The 19,573-nt window shown below is 41.0% G+C and overlaps 1 protein-coding gene across 3 annotated transcripts in view; it reads left to right on the forward strand.

The window, feature by feature from the left end:
* Nucleotides 1–575: 575 nt before the first annotated feature.
* Nucleotides 576–19,573, forward strand: part of znf608 (zinc finger protein 608) — a 66,151-nt gene continuing 47,153 nt past the window's right edge. For 2 of the 3 annotated variants that reach the window (XM_069705910.1, XM_069705909.1), the window contains exon 1: nt 576–1,588. In XM_069705910.1, the coding sequence (XP_069562011.1) occupies nt 674–1,588 (915 nt within the window). In that variant the 5' untranslated portion in view covers nt 576–673. Of the gene's footprint in view, nt 1,589–2,012; nt 2,150–19,573 lie in introns of those variants that run through there. The other variant, XM_069705911.1, reaches the window with a different exon arrangement.

Raw genomic sequence — 19,573 nt, forward strand, 5'->3', positions numbered from 1 at the left:
CCCCAACAGATAGATCGATTTGAACCCAGGACCAAACCCATCCAAACATGTGATGGGCTATTTTCTAAAAATGCTTACCCGAACTCACCAGACGCTCAGAGGTGCACTGTCACGATTGATAAAATGGGCAAATGTTTGGGGCCCCCCAGGACAAAAATGGCCCCCACCAGGACATTTTGCAATGACAACTGTAACTAATAGGCTTTAATGGTCTTATTTGCTTGGGGCCACCCAGAGTCTTGGATTGCTACAGAACGGACCGGCTAACATGCTTTTCGTAATTGAAAAATTGTATTCTCTTTCTAGGATATGAATATGAAAAATGCATTAAAATATATATATTAGACAAACATTATTGTGAAAACACAAATATGGCAATTTTCAAAAAGATTTACACAATGTAACTGTTTTTTTTTCCCCTTTATTGACATAAAAAAAAATAAAGTGTTATTTTATTGCAAGAGTATATGGCTAGCCTTTATTTATTCATGTCTGTCATTCAGTTTGTGTTGTACATGTACTTTGTGAAGGAGCAGGCCTGATCCAGCAGCCTATAACAGACCTGCAAGTGTCCACCTGTGCTCTCTGCCACACTGCGGCTGGCTGGCGGTCTGACGATGACTTGAATGCTGATTATTGTGGAGATCAACAAAGGAGCCAAGGAAAGGAGGAGATGAACCGTTTCCTGAGAACTGAGGAGAATGGAAGGCTGCTGACGGACTGCAGGGAGCTGTCACCGAACCACACCGCCTCCCCCTCCTCTTCCTCCATCTCCATCACCTCCTCTTCCTCCTCCAGCGCCGCTGGCTCAGCCGACAGACAGGCGGCCCTGCCCTCGCTCCAGACCCGGGGACCTGGCGGCGGCGGGTCGGAGCCCAGGAGATCCGCGCTTAAACGCAGCCAAGGCGGCCGGGAGGGACGAGAGGAACCGGAGGCGGCGGCGGATCACTCTGCGGTTGCCGTCGCAACTGCACGAAGCGGTGCCGAGCTGTGTTTCGGGTACGGTAAGCAGCAACGGCAGCGTCGGGAGGCTCAAGGACGCATCGTCGGCGGAGAAGGTCTAGGGATGATCTCAGCGGTCAGCAGGGACGCGGACGGCAGCAGCGGCGGGAGCGGCAACAACAACAACAACGGCGTCTGCGAAGTGTCCGCGGCCGCTCCTTCTGCGACATGCGCCAAAGGCAAGGAGGAGAGGAAGGGGAAGAACGTGATCCGGGGCTGGAAGAGGGAGAGAGACAGGGAGAGGGACAGGGAGAGAGACGCCGCCGCTCCTCCTGCCCGGACGAGGAAGGAGAAGCCCGGCGATGGCTCGTCTCCTCCTCCCTCCGTCTTCCTCCCGTCGTCCGCCCTGCCTGAACATCATCTGTGCCGCGACGGACACTGCCACTGCGCCGCGCCGGACTCCAGGATCATGGGAGATAACGGCGGCACGAACAACGTAAACAATAACAACAATAGCGGGAGTAACGGCGGTGGCGCTGCCAGTAAAACCGCGCTGGATTGTGGAGTTAAAAGCGGCGGCGCTATTGTTGTCAGGCGGCAGCATGACGACACGCCGGCTGCCAAGAAACACAGAGGAGCCGAGAGGGTAAGCAGCTTTTATTGTCTGGAGGCCAATAATAAAACACATCAGCAATAACTAGACAAACCCAGCAGCACTTTCAGTCCTGCAGACACCCTTCATCTGCACGTTAAACACATTTAATGTTCTCATTTAACCTTAAAATAAAAAGAAAGATGCATTTAGGCTCCATATTCAGAGTCAGTCAGATGCAGGTGTCAAGGCCACAAAGAAGCCCGTACAGGATCAGACACACAGCAGGAATGTTTAAATGCATGGATGGATAAATGGAGGGATGACTGCCTGCCTGCCTGCCTGCCTGCTACATTATATTTTAGTTTCTATTGTTGTTGCCCAGTTGGTGTCATTGTTCCCAGTCTCACTTGATATTTACATGCTGATGTACAAAGATAAGATTTTCTTGTGCCTTTTTTTTTCTTCAGGAGGGGAGATGAGGAAAGGAGGAGGAGGCGGAGGAGGGAGGCAGCAGCCGTGCGTCCTCCATCTCCATCCTCCTCCTTTCAGAACCGTTTAATCCAGTCCTCCCTGGTTTTGCTGAAGATTAGAGGAGAAAGCAACTATTTACAGGTGCAGCAGCAGCAACTCAGCGAACGCTCAAAGATGAGCCTCTTCTTTAATTCTGCCTCTTTGTTGCATCTTGCTTCTGGCTTTCTTTTGGCTGATTTTTATTTGGGGAAAAGACTCACGACATTAAAATGAGGTTTTAAGAGCGCGTGTGTCACAGTCCTTCAAAATAAGACAGAATTCCAGGTTGAGAAGCTGGATTGCTGAGGTTTTGAATGAGCCAGACTGAGGTCCATTTGGTTGTCATTTGAGGGAGTAGCGGGGATGTTTGTGAAATCGTTTTTTCGGGTTTGAATAAGTCATCCAGGGGAGAAGATGGAGGAAGATGGAGGGAGGGGTGGGGGAAGAAATATGTATTTGATAGAGAGCAAGGAATTGGATGTGACAGCAGAGGACATTGGCTGAAAGAGTCTGAAAGACACACAAACAAAAGAAACAGGTGGATGTCCAGAAGGATATATGTTTTTCAATATGCATGCAGAAAAAGAGGAGGCAGGCCAAACTGAAGCGTCCTCCTCCCTGCTGGCAGATGCTGCTGACAGGAGGAACGCTTGCCCCAGGTGCTTTGTTTATTTTTTGATCTCAAGGATTCCCATTTGGCAGCGAAACAATCACACACACACACGCACACGCACACACACACACACACACACACACACACACACACACACACACACACACACACACACACACACACACACACACACACACCGTCACCCTGAGCTCTGTCTGTGGACGCTGTAAGTCCTCCCTTGTCAACACGTTCCTGGGCTTCACTTAACAGTTTAAAATCCCTCTCCTCACGATAATTAAACCTCTAAAAACTCATCTGTGTTGACCGAAATTACATATTTAAATGTTTTTACAAGAAAAATCCCCTTAATGCTTTAAAGTCAAGATATAACCAGCATTGACGTCACCCGTTGGTTTGTGAACAGCGATTATGAATCCTTGAGTTCGGAATTTGGCCGTCGCCATCTCTGCTAGTTTGGAGAGGTTTGGAGCAGGAAGTGACCATATTTGGAAGAGCTGGATCTGACCGATCTGATCGGAAACCTGACGATACTACGTCCCGCCCACCGATAGCTGTAACCTGACTGCACCGCAGGCCTGTCAATCAAACAGACACGCCCCCAAAAACAGGTCTTCTTGAATCTTCTTTTCCAATGAATGAGGGATTATTTTCAGATGGACCTCCAGAAAACTAATAAGAAGGAGTGACTTTAGCTAACAACACCGAGATAACTGATGGACACATTTTATTGACTGAGAATGTTATGTCTATGGAGCTAGAGGCTTTTTTTTGAGCCGACCTCTAGTGGCACCCGGTGGTATTGCAGTTTAAGACACTTATGCATCGACCTAATTTTTCAGACCCAGGAGCAACATCCATTTGACATACAGTCTCTGCTTAAAGTGCCTTAAAACAAACTGTACATCATTGCCTTCATTCAGTTGGCACAGATTCATTTATATGTAAAAAGCCCCCCACCCTCCTCACAGGAACTGAATTGTTTGTTGCTTCCTGCTGTATATAGGAGTTTCTCCTGTGAGTTGATTACATACCTGCAGCTTCATACAGTAGCAGGGTCCATATAAAGACAAAAACAAAACAAAAAATTAAAGCCAGACAGTTGTGCATGTTCATGCATGTGGCATAACAGTGGTAACTTACTGAATTATTCATACTTATGCCTGACAGACACGGGATCGATCAGGATCTAACAGCAGATGACAATGTGTAGCCTAATTTCCTTCACCTCACGTCGGTGAACTTTAACACAGTCACAGATTCATTCTTACTACTGGGCAGCCGTCCAGGTTGAGGCTGAGTTTTGAGCTTTATTACAGCAGGATATTTTTTATTTCACTGTGGGTAATAGTGAGACTTGTTTACTGAAGTCAAAAATATTTCCTGTAAATAAAATGCTTTTTTAATTACAGAGAATTTGGCGTTTCACAGTCTCACAGCAGAATATTTGCAGTATGGACATTTTGTGCGTAAAGTTATGTTCCCATTACTGCACGATGGGACTTCTATATAATATTGTAACCTACCAAAATAGTTGATATGTAGCTGAGTAAGAATGAAAACAGTAAGATACCAAAGGTTGCTGGAGTTGGATAATCCAGTCTGATTATTAAAGGTATGCATTGATTTAGAAATAGTAGTCTTAGTGTTTTTTTTTAGCCTCTCAGTGGCTGTTGTAGGATTCAGTGAATTTTATTTTATAAAAAAAAAACTTTGCTCTCTGAAATGGCCAGTGCTTCTTGGTTCGGTGCATATGGGTCTGACAAGTTTGAGAACCTCTGCTCTAAAAGATCATTAACGTCTGGATTGTTCAAAACAGTTTCCCTGCAAATTGAGCATTTTCCCAAATTTCTAAAAACGTCTTCTGGATGAAAAAAAATACTCCAGATGTTGAAAAAATATAAAGATTTTGAATCTACTCCGAGACCTTTGTTACTGAATCAAAGCAGAGATGACTGCCCACTGGGTACCTGGCGAGAAAAACAGAGCTACAACTTGGGAAACTGATTACAATATTTTTGGGAGAAAAGTCTTCTTTCTGAAAATACCTTCAGAACAGGAGTACAAGCTTTTAGATAGCATTGATTTTTCCAAATGAATGGCTACAGAAAAAACTCTTTAAAGGCCTGTGAGCCTTCGCTTTTGACTCTTTTATCACAGAAAGAAAAGATTGTTTGTATTACTCAAGACACCGATAAAAGTATTTTCAAAACTCTGTTTTTTTTAAAGGCCCTTTCAGCCAAGTTTGTATGGTTGTTTATTTGTGTAAATCATTTGTTCATGCTACGACATGACGGAACCCAGAGGCAATGCGACGAACTTTGACGCCAGAGATGCATCTTCTGTGTCTCTCGTGTTGTTAAGTTAAGGTTATCCAGGGAAGTAGTTACTTCTAAAACTTCAGAAAACAGATGTTCTCCAGGCATGTTTGAAGTTGTGAAAAATAATAGTTTGTCTGATATGATTTTCCCATCCTCCATCAGTGACAGTCTGTTTCCATATCACATCAGTGATTTTTAGAAACAGTCTTTTTTTTTTAGATCAGGCCTTTTAAAATTAAAGTATCTAATTAACTACTCTTTGAAATGAAGTTAAGTTAATAGTACTAACACAACAGCATCTGATTGAATTTTCTTCTGACTATAGTTAAAGTGTTTTTTTATGAAATAACTCTGCTGCCAGAGATACTCAGGCTTAATAGCCCAGAAGGGGATTAGTCTAGTTTGAGAAGTATAAATGGATGTTGGGCTAACAAAAAAGACGACACACTTAACAAACAGTTTACTGGGTCAACTTGTTTAATCTGATCTGTCACCATCCTCTCACAGTTCTTTATAGAAGTCAGCGTGTCGGTTCTTCAGGTGCTTTGCTAAATTTGTTATGTTACACTAGTTCTTGAAAGTTGAACCCAATTAAACAAATAAGACCAAAATGTCATATGTGGTCATTTATTTATGGAATCAGAAATTCAGAATATTGTTTTTTTTTGTCTGACCAATAGGGCAAAATTTGAGAAGAATATCATAGAAGTAGAAGAAAAGCAGCAAATATTTACATTTGATGAGCTGAAGACAGTTAATTAGGGGATTTTTTTTCTTCTTCTTTTGCTTAAAGAATAGCAAAGAATGGCAAACTATCAATTAATTATCCAAATTGTTGTAGCATAATGATTTTCTAAGTGATTGAATCATTTTATTATATTAAATATTTTTGTGAAATGTTGTCAAAATAAAATAACAGAAATACTTGAGTTATGGCCATAAATGGGTTTCATGAGGTCACAGCTATCTTTGGCCATCACATTTTAATCAGTTCATCCATGAGTTTAAGTCAATGTCAGTGGCAAATTTGAAGAAATTCCCACTTGGCATTCCTGCGATTTAACATTCACAAGACTGAGACTGACAGAATAGAGCAGGTGTGAGGTCAGATTGACATTGACCTCTGACCTTTAATCACCAAAATTCATCCACTTCTGCCTTTGGTCCAAGAGAATGTTTGTAAAGAAGGTCATTGAAGGCATTTGTGATATCACATTCACATAAATGGGAAAGATGTCAGGTCACTTCTGCCCACCAAAATCAAATCACTCACCATCCTAAATTATTCAGGCTGTTATTCAGAGTTTTGATCGGGTCCAGGTGGCATGAAGGTAATCATCTAGTATTTAATGTGCAGTGTGTACATTATCGTCTGTGAGTCCCTGTCATGGTCATATTGAGTAAGTTGATGTCTGGCTAGAATTTTGCATTGAATACATTTTAGTTTGAAGTTGCTGCAGATGTACATGCGGGAGTTGTTTATGGTAACAGCTAGATCTTTTATAATACCAGCTGTGGGAGACTATTGTCTGTTTTTATTGCAAGTTTATGCATTTTTCAAAATCTATTTTTCTGATTTGACTGGGCAATAGGGGATTTTGCAAACTGTTTGTTGATGTGCTAGTTTTTTCCCTTTAAACAGTGTTCCTGGAGTGAATATTGCACAAAGCTGTTTTTTTTCTGATAACATACTTAAGCTCGTGTTTCTTGAAGGCTCAAAGTAAGTCATAGTGTTACAATTTTTTAATTCCAACCAATTCAGAAGTCTGTCACTCTATATTTTTCATACTATGCAATGTTTTGCAACTCACATAAACCAATATTTAACTGAAAATAGACCAGACAACATATAAAATGTTAAAATTGGGAAAATGCTATTGTTTTATGAAAAATATATGCTTATTTTGAAATTGATGCCAGTAACACATTTAAAAAAAAGTTGGGACATTAATACTCGCAATTTTTTGGAACTATTTCTGTATTTCTATTACCGTGCCTGGTAGCAGGAAGAGAATGCATCTCTTGTCTTACTTGAAAGACCAGAGAAGTAGACGTTGATGTAGTGAGATGGTATACGATCGGGAGTCAGCGCAGGATGTTTTATTTGGAAAATTGACTTGGATGCTCTGTGCTTTTCTCTGTCTGACTTCCGCTCCTGCTGTTCTGCTTTGTGTAGATTTATGCAATCTCTTCCATTAAAGTACACATGGAACCTATTTTCAGTACAGGGGGAGCACTGACCCGCTTCTGGGATGCTGCTGACACCCGCTGCGGTGCAATTGGTAGAATATCAAGCATTGACTTGAATGGCAGCAATCAGCTCTTGTGACTGTGCCGGAGCTGGAACCATTGAAAAATAGCCTGAAGGGCTCAGCCCGGTTAGCCCGGCTACGCCGACTGACTTCGCTGTGAATACAGTCTGGAAACTCGGCTCGTATTAGCGTTTGCACAGCCGCTTTTAAGATTTTATCTGGATGTCATTTTGAGGCTAATTTCCGATACGCTTTTTTCAAATCATCGTCTCCTGCGTCTGGTACGCTGTGATTGGACGGCTGGTGACAGTGACGAGCGCATCTCTCGGTGAACTGTCGGTGACCGGGGAAAAAAACGCTGAACGTTCATCTCTCAGAATTAAACACTCAGCACCTCGTCACGCTGCTGGCGTTCATTAAAAACAACTTTTAATAATGCGTTGTGCTCAGGGAAAAAACACTTTGGTGGACACGGTAGATAGTGTCAGCGGTGGCAGAGTGTCGGCCGGTTTCAGAGCAAGCCGATTGGTTTCAATTAAACCGAGGTGTATGACGAGTAGGAGGGGACGACAGCAAACGATTCTCTATGGAGGATGGCTAGACCCATATTCACACAGTGAAATTGGGTTGGGTTCGCACCAGGCTACAGCCCGGCTACCCTGCGAAGGAAACTCATTTCTTTGGCATGGTAGTTATATTGTGGCCCTCATTTCTTAATATTTCAAAATAATAGCATGAAATAGTATTATTTCTTTTACCCCAGAACCCTGAAATGTTGCTCATTATAATGCCGACTTTTACTGATTAGTCTTGCAGCTGTTTGATCACAAACCAAACAATGTTACAAAGGGACATTTTGATGTGATGATAGCGCGGGATGATCTGTCAGACGATTATCAAACTTACCAAAAAGCTCATCCTGAGTGAAACGTGTTTTTCAGATTTCATGTTAATCAGTCCAGTAGTTACCAAAATAAAATATTATACCAAAATATAATATATAATTAATAAATGTCATCCTCACGATGGCACTAAAAGAAACGTCAAGGGATCCCCACAGTAGATATGATTCATCTTCCGGGGACCACAAGTGTCTGCACTAAATTCCATGGCAATCCATCCGGTAGCTCTGGTGATATTTTCATAGACTGACCAACTGAACGCACACAAAAAGGCTCCAATATAACTTCAGTAATGGCTGAAAGGACAAAGCTGCCCAAAATATTTTATCCAGCCTTGCTGACAAAAATAAAAGCAGCTCTGCTGCTGCCGAGGTTCATCTGCATGACAATAAGATGCACTCGAGTTTGTGCGTGAATGACAGCGGCTGCTCTGCTATCACTTTCTGTGCGTCAGTCTGGATCCCCACCGGCCAAATGAAGCTGGAACAACAAAAACACACCGCTCCTGTTGGATTGGCTTTCATCGAATTCTGATCACGTCACAGAAATGTCAACGTTCTCATCAATATGGGGTTATTCTTATCTTCGTCTGGGAGCATCATATCCTGTTAGTTGTAAGTGCAGCTTGTAAGTCCAGTTTACCTGGTGGATTTTGACAGGTTTACAAAAGGCTTGGTTTGTTCAGTTTGTTCAGGGAGAGGTGAGTTGGGGTGACGTCACATGTAAACAGCTGATCCAGGGGAGCGGGCATCAGACCGAAGAGCGATCAGGAAGATGCAGGTGGAGAACGAGATAAACAGTCTCAGCGGGCCGTTGTTTCTCATTCATTTATAAATAATCGAATCAACAAGTGAGTTGCTTTGTTTTGCCTGCTCTTGAGGATTTCATCTCGTTCTTCTTATCCAGCAGACAGGACGTGACGTGCCCAAATTATTCAAGTAATTTCTTTCATTCTTCATTTGAGAGCTGTTTCTTCAGCTGTCAGCCATCCCAAGTCATTTTAGTAGCTTTTATGACGTGGCAAGAGTTTCATAAATCCATCAACACTATTCATTACAACAACAATAGTCTCCCATGTTCTGTTCTGAAGAGGCTACACATGCTGGAATATGTGGCTCACCTTTCAGAGCTGTGCGGATCTCAACACTGTCAATCAGTCAGTCAGTCTTTGCTTTCAACATGGCTGCAGTTTCTTGAGCACTGGCTCTCACCAGTTGCTCTTTCTTATATTGTTCACGAAGCGAGTCGTTTAATGACTGATAGTTCCAAATACTTTTTCCAAATGTTTCATTCCTGAGTGAGTTGTTTTACTTACTTATTGAGTGTGAAGAGGGGGAAAAAAAAGCAGTGTAATAAATACTAAGCCAAAAAAAAAAAAATCCTTTTACTAAAAAAGGAGTGTGTTGGGGTAACCAGGAATTTCAGCTCTGTACAATAATGTATAATTACTGTGTGATAGTTGCGATTTGTTGGAGGGGAGAGAAAGAGAGAGAGCTTTATAAAATATGATCTCTTTGTGGTTGTTTAGGTTCATTGTTATAGTGAAGGTGGATGACAAAAGAAGAAGAAAAACAATTTTTGTTTTGGTCATCTACATAGAGAAAAAGTTTACTGCATTACTGGCTTAAGACAATTAAAAAAGATGTCACTTGAGCCATATTTTACCCGAGGAGACACACACAGGAGAATGTCACCCAGGTTATAATTTCCAGACGTCCCCTAAATGCTTTACAAAGTTAAAAGTTCCAGTTCACACCAAAGCAACTAGACAGTGAAATATCATATAGCAACAACTCTGTGTACGAATATTTCAACAGGTGGCTTTCCAGGCTTTTCCGTTGCTGGATATAATTTGTAGCATCTTAAAACATGAACGATGATGACAGTGAGTGCCCACGTCTAACTTGACAGGCTGATCTTATGACTTGACTTAAACTGCGCCAGGCCGGTTCACAAGGCTGCAACTTTTCCTGCAACTTTCTAGAACAGTGTCACCCCATTGCGAGTCTTTGGTCTGAACTGGGCCTAATGGTAAACATTCATTTTTGAAATGGTAAAAATAAAATTTTGATAACTAAACGGTGTGCCTATAATCATAGCATAATGCAGTGTGTTTCATAGTTGACCAATGTAGTGCACATCAGATAATTGTCAAGATTTAGGGTAATTTAAAAGTTTAAGTGGATTGTTTTGTGGAAGTCATCTTGTCCTTGTAACCTCAAAATGCAAAAAATTAACGCAAGCAGTTGAAAAAAAAAAGTCAATCTAAAGGAAAGTTCTTGATTTTAAAACAAGTGTCCAGGGGCCTGTTTCACAAAAGCAGAATTAAGATACCCAGGATAACGGAGTAAATCCAGGCTTGACCTTGTCAAGTGCATCCTGGCTTAAGCTGTTTCACAATTGCCAAGCCTGGCTGAACAGGTGCAGCTAGTTCAAGCCAGGTGTATTTAATCTGGATAAACCCACGAGGTAGATCACAGATTCACTGATGGGAAATGGAACAGAGACATGTTTCAATTCCATTGAGAAATAGCCCTTAATGGAAGCATACGAGGAGGAAAAACGACAAGATATGTGAAAAAGAACACTGCTGCTTTAATTAAGGAGCGTCAAAAGGTGTGGCAGGCAGTAGTGGACCGACTGAATGCGTAGTTTCCTGAAAATAAACATAATAGGACTAATGCCTAATAATAAAATAAAACTGACCACAGATCTTCACTAAAACTGTCATAATTCCATACTTCAAGGAGTAAATGGCTCAAATTATCAGTTGTACACATTAATGCCTTAAAAGTGAGCAGAGGAAGTTACTGTTACTCTACTGTTAATCATATTATTCACCATGTAGATGACAAACCCCACATTCTCTCTCTCTCTCTCTCTCTCTCTCTCTCTTTTTCTCTCCGTGTATGTGTGTGTGCGCACACTCAAACACACACACACACACACACACACACACACACACACACACACACACACACACACACACACACACACACACACACACACACACACACACACACACACACACACACAATCTGTCATTCAGTGTACCTGCGATTTAGAAAAGTCCCTTCTTAATATAGCACATGCTTCCGTGGGAAGATAATGAAGAGGTGAGAATATTGTTTCAATGCCAAATATACCTTCTAACGGAGACAAATAGTAGCTTTGCTCAGATTTTAAGCATCTCCTGCTGCATAAAGAGAAACATGTTACTTGAAATCTTGGGAACGCTCATGCAGGCAGTCATTAAGAAAAGCAGAGTGGTGAGAGAGAAGGTGAACTGCTCATAAACTATGGTTAACGTATGGTTATTGTAACAATATGTTTAAGCAGTATCAGTTCATTTTGTGGATACACCTTAAAATCAATTTATCAATGCACTTGACGCGCTGCAGTTTTGGTGGATGTGGAAGATAGCATTGTCTATATGATATACAGGGCTTACTTTTACATGGAAAAGGGAAGCAGTGCTGTAGGGATCATGTTTTATTTTAATACTATTTTTTTTACTTATACAGTGCCTTCAACTTGCCTGGCTCTAACACAATATTGCTCACAGCTTCGGTTTTCTTCACTGTGAATATCGTCTCAAAACCACATTAATGTTTTCTCAGCCACTCTGAAGGGTGGATCTATCAGAGACCAGTGAGATGGGGCTCAGTGCAAAGATGTTAAGCTTTTCTTTTATTAGAGTTGCAGTGGTGGTAACAGTTTTGTCACATATGTGGTCAGTGCCGATTGGTTAAAGGCTGTTGTGGTAGTGTCAATATTAACTGGAGGTCTTCGCCCAGTAGGATGCAACAATTGGGAAGTATTCTCTATGGAGCGTGACCAGACCCTTTAATTCACAGAATTTGGGTCTGATAACACCAAGCTGGCCTTCAACACCATCCAGTCCTTTCTCCTGAGAGACAAGCTGACAGAGATTAGGGTGGAGTGACACCTGGTGACCTGGGACCTCATTTATAAAACAGTTTGCACAACCCTGTTTCCAAAAAAGTTGGGACAGTGTAAACTGTCAATAAAAAAACAATGCAATGACTCGGAAAAAAAAGTTACCCATACCATGTGCAAAAATGCATCCCCGTACTGTCACAGGTGCTAGCTTTTCAACTGAGCGCTGATAACAAACTGGTTGGTCCCTCTCCTCTTTAGCCTGGAGGATGCTGTGGCCGTGATGTCCAAAAGCAATCTCAAATTTCCAATTCACCTTAGTCCACCTTAAATGATCTCGGGTCCAGAGAAGGCGGCGATGTTTCCGGATCATGTTTATATCTGGTCTCTTCTTTGCATAGTAGAGTTTTAACCTGCATTTGTGGACGCAAGCGATGAATTACGTTCAGTCAGTTCACAGACCTGCTGATACACAGACAAAACATTTTCTTTCACACATTAGTTATCTTTTCATTTTCAATCTTTTGCATGTCTGTGCGCTGTTGCATGTCCCTTTGTGTTTAACAAGTGCCCGCCTATGTTAAACTCATACATCTATCTTAATAATGCGTCCTGAAAATAACAGCAAAGTACTGTGCCATTGACTTGAGTTATTCTTGCTCTAACAATCCACCTGACCACACTTCATTTTTAGATCAACATGCCCATGGGTGCATACAAGGGCACAAGTATATTTGCTATTTATTAAAAGTGGACGCAGAACAGGAAAATTACAACTCTGTTGGCCTGGAACTAGCAAAGATGGCCGTAGCACTTGCCACTGGGAAGCTAGAGCTCTTGGTCAAAAGTCAAAATTTGTCTCTAAAGGTTCAGCTCATCAGCTGAACAGAAGACTCTTCTTTTGAATTCACAAGCAGAATCTGAGTTCTTTCTGGCTTTGCAAAGGTTTGTTATGAACAGTTTATAGTGTGATGATGAAGATGAACAGGTGTTTGGTCAGAACCATAATAGTTAGGTTTATATAGTATAATTCATAGATGAGCAAGCAGGCTGTGTTTGGGGTCATGTTTATTGCAAACATATATACGTTTAGCCGTTTCCCATTGTTGAAGACAGTTTTTTTTTATATGTATTAATTGCTTAACCCCCTGGTGAATTTGAGGAACATCTGAAGCTTCAGAGGCTTTTGGAAAAGCGACCTTGAAAATTCCTTTTAATTTTTTCTTTTTCAAATACCTATCAGGATGCCTTGGTTCTTTTGGCTCTCCTGAGGACAACTATTTGATGATCTGCCGGTCTAATATAAAGGGGTTACTTATAGTAATTAAGGGGTCAATATACTCCATGTAATGTGCTCGTTGGGAGGTCAAACTACTTCAGAAACAGTTTCAATCCCTGTCCTTTCTGGCATCAATGTGTGTCCAACAATTTCTGTAAATTGACAACCTAACATTCACACTCCCTTGTGATAAATTTGTCAAAGTAAGATAGCGAGTAACTAGCTTTTGTAAAAAAAGAAAATCTGTTTTTACGGAACTATTTCTTTTCAAGAACTCAAACGGTAATGAATGAATTACCGAGCTGAAACTTCCTGAGCTGAAATCAAATTGAATAAGAAGATAGGTCACAACATCCATCTATGTTCATGATGTTTTTTTATATTAATATTTTATGGGTGCATCCTGTAAGTTCCCCAGATAATGGGGCAGAGATTAGTGTGCCAGTTGTTGGTCACATGGTAATAAGCTGCGGGGTGAAAATTAATACGATGTGTGAGGTGTAGACCATTGTTGCCTCTTTATCACCACTCAAAAGTGAGACTGCCGTGTTTGTGCTGAGTTAGTGGAATACCTGCTATCTTTTTACAGTATATAGATGGATCTTCCAAATGTGGTTTCGCAGATGTGTGTCCTTGCGTATTCCAATCAAATGAGTGCATTTGCTGTAATGGTGTGTGCGATACGTGCCTGAAGTTGCAGTTTCCCTTTGGCAAATCATAATCCTGAAAATATGATCACCAGCCATTTTTAATGCACACAGAGGAAATACTGCACATATATTCTGCCTCAGCGTGAGCCTTTTGGTCTTTTTGATTCGGTCAATAAACCAGAAGCTCTACGATTTGGTATGGTGTATCATGTATTCAATAAACAGAAGAAATCCAAATCTGTTTTAAGGATGGCTCCCAATAGCAGTTGTGGATCCAAGTTGGTAAAATACTGTTAAGCTCCATGGTCTCTGAATCCCTTATTAAACCTTTCCTTCAAGTTCTCTGTTTTTCCTATTTTTCTTTGCGTCACCAGCAAAGAACAAAAACCCACTGATGATACACAGTTGTGTGATTACTCAACGAAGGTAAAACAAACATGGTGGATCGGCTTGAAAGTAAAAATGATGGCAAAAGTCTATTCCTGTCGAGGACAAAGGCAAAGGATAAATAATCTGTTACTGTTCAACCTGTTAAAGAACTCAGTTTTTGTAATAACTTGAGAAGGACGAGTGCTCAGCCTCAGCCAACAGCGGGTGTTAAATCTTGTTTTGGTAATACTGTATTCACTAAATGATGAAGTAGAATTGATATTTTTACTGTGCTTCATTTTGTGTTTTTATCTTAGCTTTTGCAGCCGCAGAACATAGGCGGTATATAAAGGTGGACGAAATGACAGCTCCCCAGAAGGGACAGCTGAATGTCTCGGGGATAGGTGCTGACGTCTTGCGTTGGTGATGTCATGTACAACCAGAGTCTACGCAATGGTTACTGTGGTCTGGAGATGTGGTGTTGAGGTCCCGCACTTAATGTTTCCAGTTGTGTTATTAACACAATTAGAAGATGCTCAATATTTAAATATGAAATTACACATAGTTGTGAGTAGAATTAACAGTACTTTTTTAACTACCAGATATTAATTTGGTGAAATGCTGTTGAATGTCAGTACTGGCAGCATGCCACAGGCTTCACAGACGTAGTAAATTAGGAGATATGTATTTGTTTTAAATAAAGTCTTCCATTTGCATTTAGTGCGACAAATGTTGTTGCAGTGCAGTCTGAGCTCAAATCATTTTGCACAGTTGCGTGCAGCTCCATCAGTGTGGTTACAGCGGATATTGTGTACACAACTTTGTGAAATGATATGACAGTAGTCCTTTGTTCATTCTGATTTCATGATTGACTATAAAAATACATATTAAAAATGTCAATCCTGTCATTAAAATGGTTGATAATAATTTGTGGTCAACTGGAATAAATATGTAATCAAGGTCAGCTGGGTAGGTCAGCATTGGCTCAGTGTTGAAAAATAAATTAAGTGATTTTTCATTTGACTTGATTGGACATGAAGCTTAAATTGAAGAGAAGAAAAACAAGTAGATGATCAGTACAAGCAGTGTAATGTGTTTTTAAAGCCATGCAGCTGCTCTTATGGAAGAATATCCAAATATCCTCTTCTTGTTCTCTTCCTTTCATAATTTATTTACCTGTAGCTTTCCCAAAACATCTTGTTCCTTTTACAGTCACGAGGGTCCTGCAGTAGCTCTTTAACTCAAGCAGTAAACCTGTCATATAAATGTGAATCAGGAGATTTCATCAAAATGGATCAGTATGAACTCAAGTGAAGTATTTTGTAGGTTTAGTTTGATGCTGCTAGTGTGGCTTTCCACTGAGCGATTTAATAGGAGGAGGGGAGGAAGAAGAGAAGAAGAAAAAAGGGACGAGGGAGATGAGGGACGCGAAAGAAAATTAATTACAAGAAAGAGGAGAGAAGGAAGACATAAACATAAGAAAATTAGGAAAGCAATGAAGAAGAGGTGGCGCAAAGGAGGGCGGGCTAAGTGAGAACAAGGACAAGAAATAAGAAGGCTAGGGTAGGGGGAAAAAGGTGAGGAAAGATGAAGGAGAGAAAAAAATACAAGAGCCTGATGAGGAAAAGAAAGATATGAAGAAGCATAAAAGAAAAGGAGGAGGAGAAGGTGAGAAAGAGAAAAGAAGAGCAAAGAAAGACAAAAACAAAGATAAGGTATAGAGAAAAAGAAAGGAAAGGCAGAAAGGTAAAACAAAAGATGAGGAAGAGAAAAAAAGGAGAGGAAAGATGGAAAACAATGGGAGGCATGGCAAAGAGGAGGGAAGAGGGGTGATGAAAGGTGAAGTGGAGGGGGGAAATTAAATGATGAAAAACCAATAAGGGTGGGAAGAAGAGGGAGAAGGACAGATGAAAGAAAATAAATGAAAATGAAAGAAAACGAAGGAAATGAAGAGGGGGAAGAAAGGACCAAAGAAAAGGAGGTTAATATGAATACAAGGATATCGGAAAGAATACGGAGAGAATAAGAAGGATGAGACCTGTAAAAAAGAGGAGGGGGGAGGATGAAAAGTGGGAGATGATCAAATTGAGAGGGGAATAAGATGAGGGAAGAGTGGGTGGAGGAGGGAGGGAGTGGAAGGACATGGAGAAACAGGGAAAGAAATAAGGGAAGGACAAGGCGGATGAGAAAGACAGACAAGCAGACCAGTGAAGGAATGGAGGAGGTGGAGAGAGTGGATGGATGATGGATGGATGGATGATGGATGGAAAAAAGAAAGGATGGATGAATTAATTGGAACAACAGTTCTTTATTAGCCTTTTTGACGACATAGAAGTGGATTCGTCTGTGGCCTGAAGTGAATAAAAATGTGATATGAGATTAAAAAATAAGCATAAAAAACATAGATGAAAAAGTGTCTCTTTGTTTAATTATAGATTTTAGAGGCAGAATTAATGGAAAACTCAGCCAGCTCCCCTGACACCCACCACCCAGCCTCCCTCTCCTGATTAATTTGGGCAAATCCAGCTCTGCATGCGAGTTAAGACAGCTGTTTGTGATTCCGCCTGAACACAAAGCTGACTGTTGGAAGAAACATATAAAGCGAGTTTACTTTTTATGAGGCGCGGCAGGTTTTTCCGTTTGCTTTTCTTCTTCTCGCCTTCATCTTCGGCCTTTCACCGAAACGGACTTCAAGGGTGGAATTCACATTGTGACCTTCTAGTGCTGTGTACTCTAGTATTTGTTGTTCTACATCTTTTAAGTCAGCCGTGGGCTCATAGATACAGTGATGTGAAAAAAATAAATACATCGCTCGAAAAAATTCTTGGCTTTTTTGACATAATGTAGATAAATAGACATTCAAACATGAACAAGTACATAAAGGTGAGGAGAGAGGAGACAAAGCATCAGGCATTTAATAAAAAACACATCCTCACCTCCATTTTCATTTAGAAACTTGTGACGTATTTCACTATTGTAATTGTTTGAAGACGAGAGTTTGGAATATTCTGAGCCTCAAACCAATCTGAAGAGGTCGTGCCTGACAGTTTGTGAATAACAGTGGAGTACAGCAGAGAAAACAAAAGAACCACTTACATTAATAGTTCTGTCATGCGGGTTTTTTTTTAATAACCTTTATCGAATTGTCGCTGGACAAAGTAAACAGGGGCTTTGTCATTATGTGCAGTTTGAGTTCCACAGGGGTCACTTGTGCCTGTGTTGATTGAGCAGAGAAGTCACCGATCACTGCTGCAGGAGGACTCCATTAAAATGTGTAGTTCAAGTTCAAGCACATTTTTCGATATAGAAAAACCATACTGCCTCTGCAGCTTTAAAGGGTAACAACGGCAGCATATGCATATGATAGATAACGACTGGAGCACTGCCAAAACAACTTGGGTGGGACTTTAGAATTTAAGTACATCGACATAAACCGACTCTAGATAGTACTTATTTGGATCACAGGAAGTACTGAACCAAGGACGTTTCATCCTGAACTAAAACCGTTTGGGACAAACACACACATATTGATACATCCCGTCTGGAGATAGTCATCCAAAACAAAACAACGTTGTTATCCCCAGACGTCAAAATACTGTAATTAACAACAGATTTCTTTTCCAGGAGAACTTGAAATAGGAACTGCACTAAAACATGTCTTTTAGTGATTTAGTACTATCTGTCTGGTGATTCCGATTTTGACTCGATAAGAATGAGGATAGATATTGTTTGAAATGAGGTGAGGAGTCTGTGTTTGAGCACAGCTTCAGGGTCTGTGCATATTGTTGTGCTATTTGGGTGTTTGTGTATTTGATGCTCCTGTGTGGTTTGGTTAAAGCAGTATTACTTGAGTTACTTTCTCTTTGTCTCTTTTTTTTTTGTTTTATACCATTTTGGTCTTTGTTGTCTAAAGACACCGATGAGCTCATAAAACGAGATACTGGAGGAGGAGAAGTGCAAAAAAAACCTAAAACAGGTGAAATCAATGTCTGTAGACGCTTGAGGCAACAGCGGTGATGCAGTTTTAATCGGCACTGAGCAATGAAAAGGAAAACACTGATACAGTTAATGTGATCTGTAATTAATGGATTCGTCATATGAAGTCCTCACGTTATTGCAATGCATCATCCCAACACTGGTCAGGTATAAGAAATAAAAACTGAGATTCGTGTCAATAGACTGTTGGTTTCACTGTCCTCCTCAGTTGTAAGGTCAAATGCAGTTATACTGCACCCCTAAAACATAAAGGGAGAGTTTGGATTGTTTTCAGTGGGTTTGTGTAATATTCAGTGTTTTACCGTCAACTAATGGGGGTCACGGTGTCCCCAGTTTGGAGATACAGGAAGCTGTACTGGCAGTGAATTTACTGCTGGAGACAAAGTCAGCAACAAAATGTGTTTTATCCACCTAAACAAAAGACCCACCGAAGAAAATCTATATCGGTTTAATTTTACACTATATTTAGAATATTTCGCCGCTTTACTGTGCAGTAACAAAAGCTCTTTCCCACAGGGAATGGCAGCGTTTTATTATTATCTTCAAAGCTCCTTTACCTTGCAGGACACACAAGTTGCTGGTTCAATTCAGTTCAGTTTTATTTATATAGCAACAAATCACAACACAATACCTCAGGGCACCTAAGCTAGCAGAGACCTTACAAAAGAACCTTACAACATTATAGAAATGAATACGACAATTCAACAATTTCCACATGAGCGAAAGCTGGAGAGGGATTAAACTCCATTTTAACAGGGAGACGATCCTGCAACAGGAAGAAACCTCTCACAGAACCAGGCTTAGAGATGGACGGCCATCTGCCTCAACTGGTTGGGGTGAGAGGAGAAGAAGACAGAAAAGAACAGCAGAGAGATATAAGAAACAAGAAACTGATGGTGGAGCCAGTAACCGCTAGAGCAAAAACATGCAGCTTCAGGGATACCTGCAACAGAAAAGGAAAAGATTATGCAATCAATGAGGTGTTAATTGGTCTCAGCGCGTTACACCATTTCCACATTCATCCATTCACACACTATTGGAGCTAAGCTGCTATGCGGGGTGCTCGCCACATTCACACACCAACAGTATGCCATCAGGAGCAACTTCAGCATTTTGCCCAAGGACACTGCTGTATGTGGATCAAACCGGCAACCTTTCGATTAGTGGGAAACCCGCTCAACCATCTGAGCCACAGCCGCCAACCCTAACTGCGTAGAGAGATAACG

The sequence above is a fragment of the Brachyistius frenatus genome, unplaced genomic scaffold (genome assembly GCF_029030835.1).
Source record: "Brachyistius frenatus isolate BFR_SWC_R1_liver_20210118 unplaced genomic scaffold, ASM2903083v1 Contig_60, whole genome shotgun sequence".
NCBI classification, from domain to species: Eukaryota; Metazoa; Chordata; class Actinopteri; family Embiotocidae; genus Brachyistius; species Brachyistius frenatus.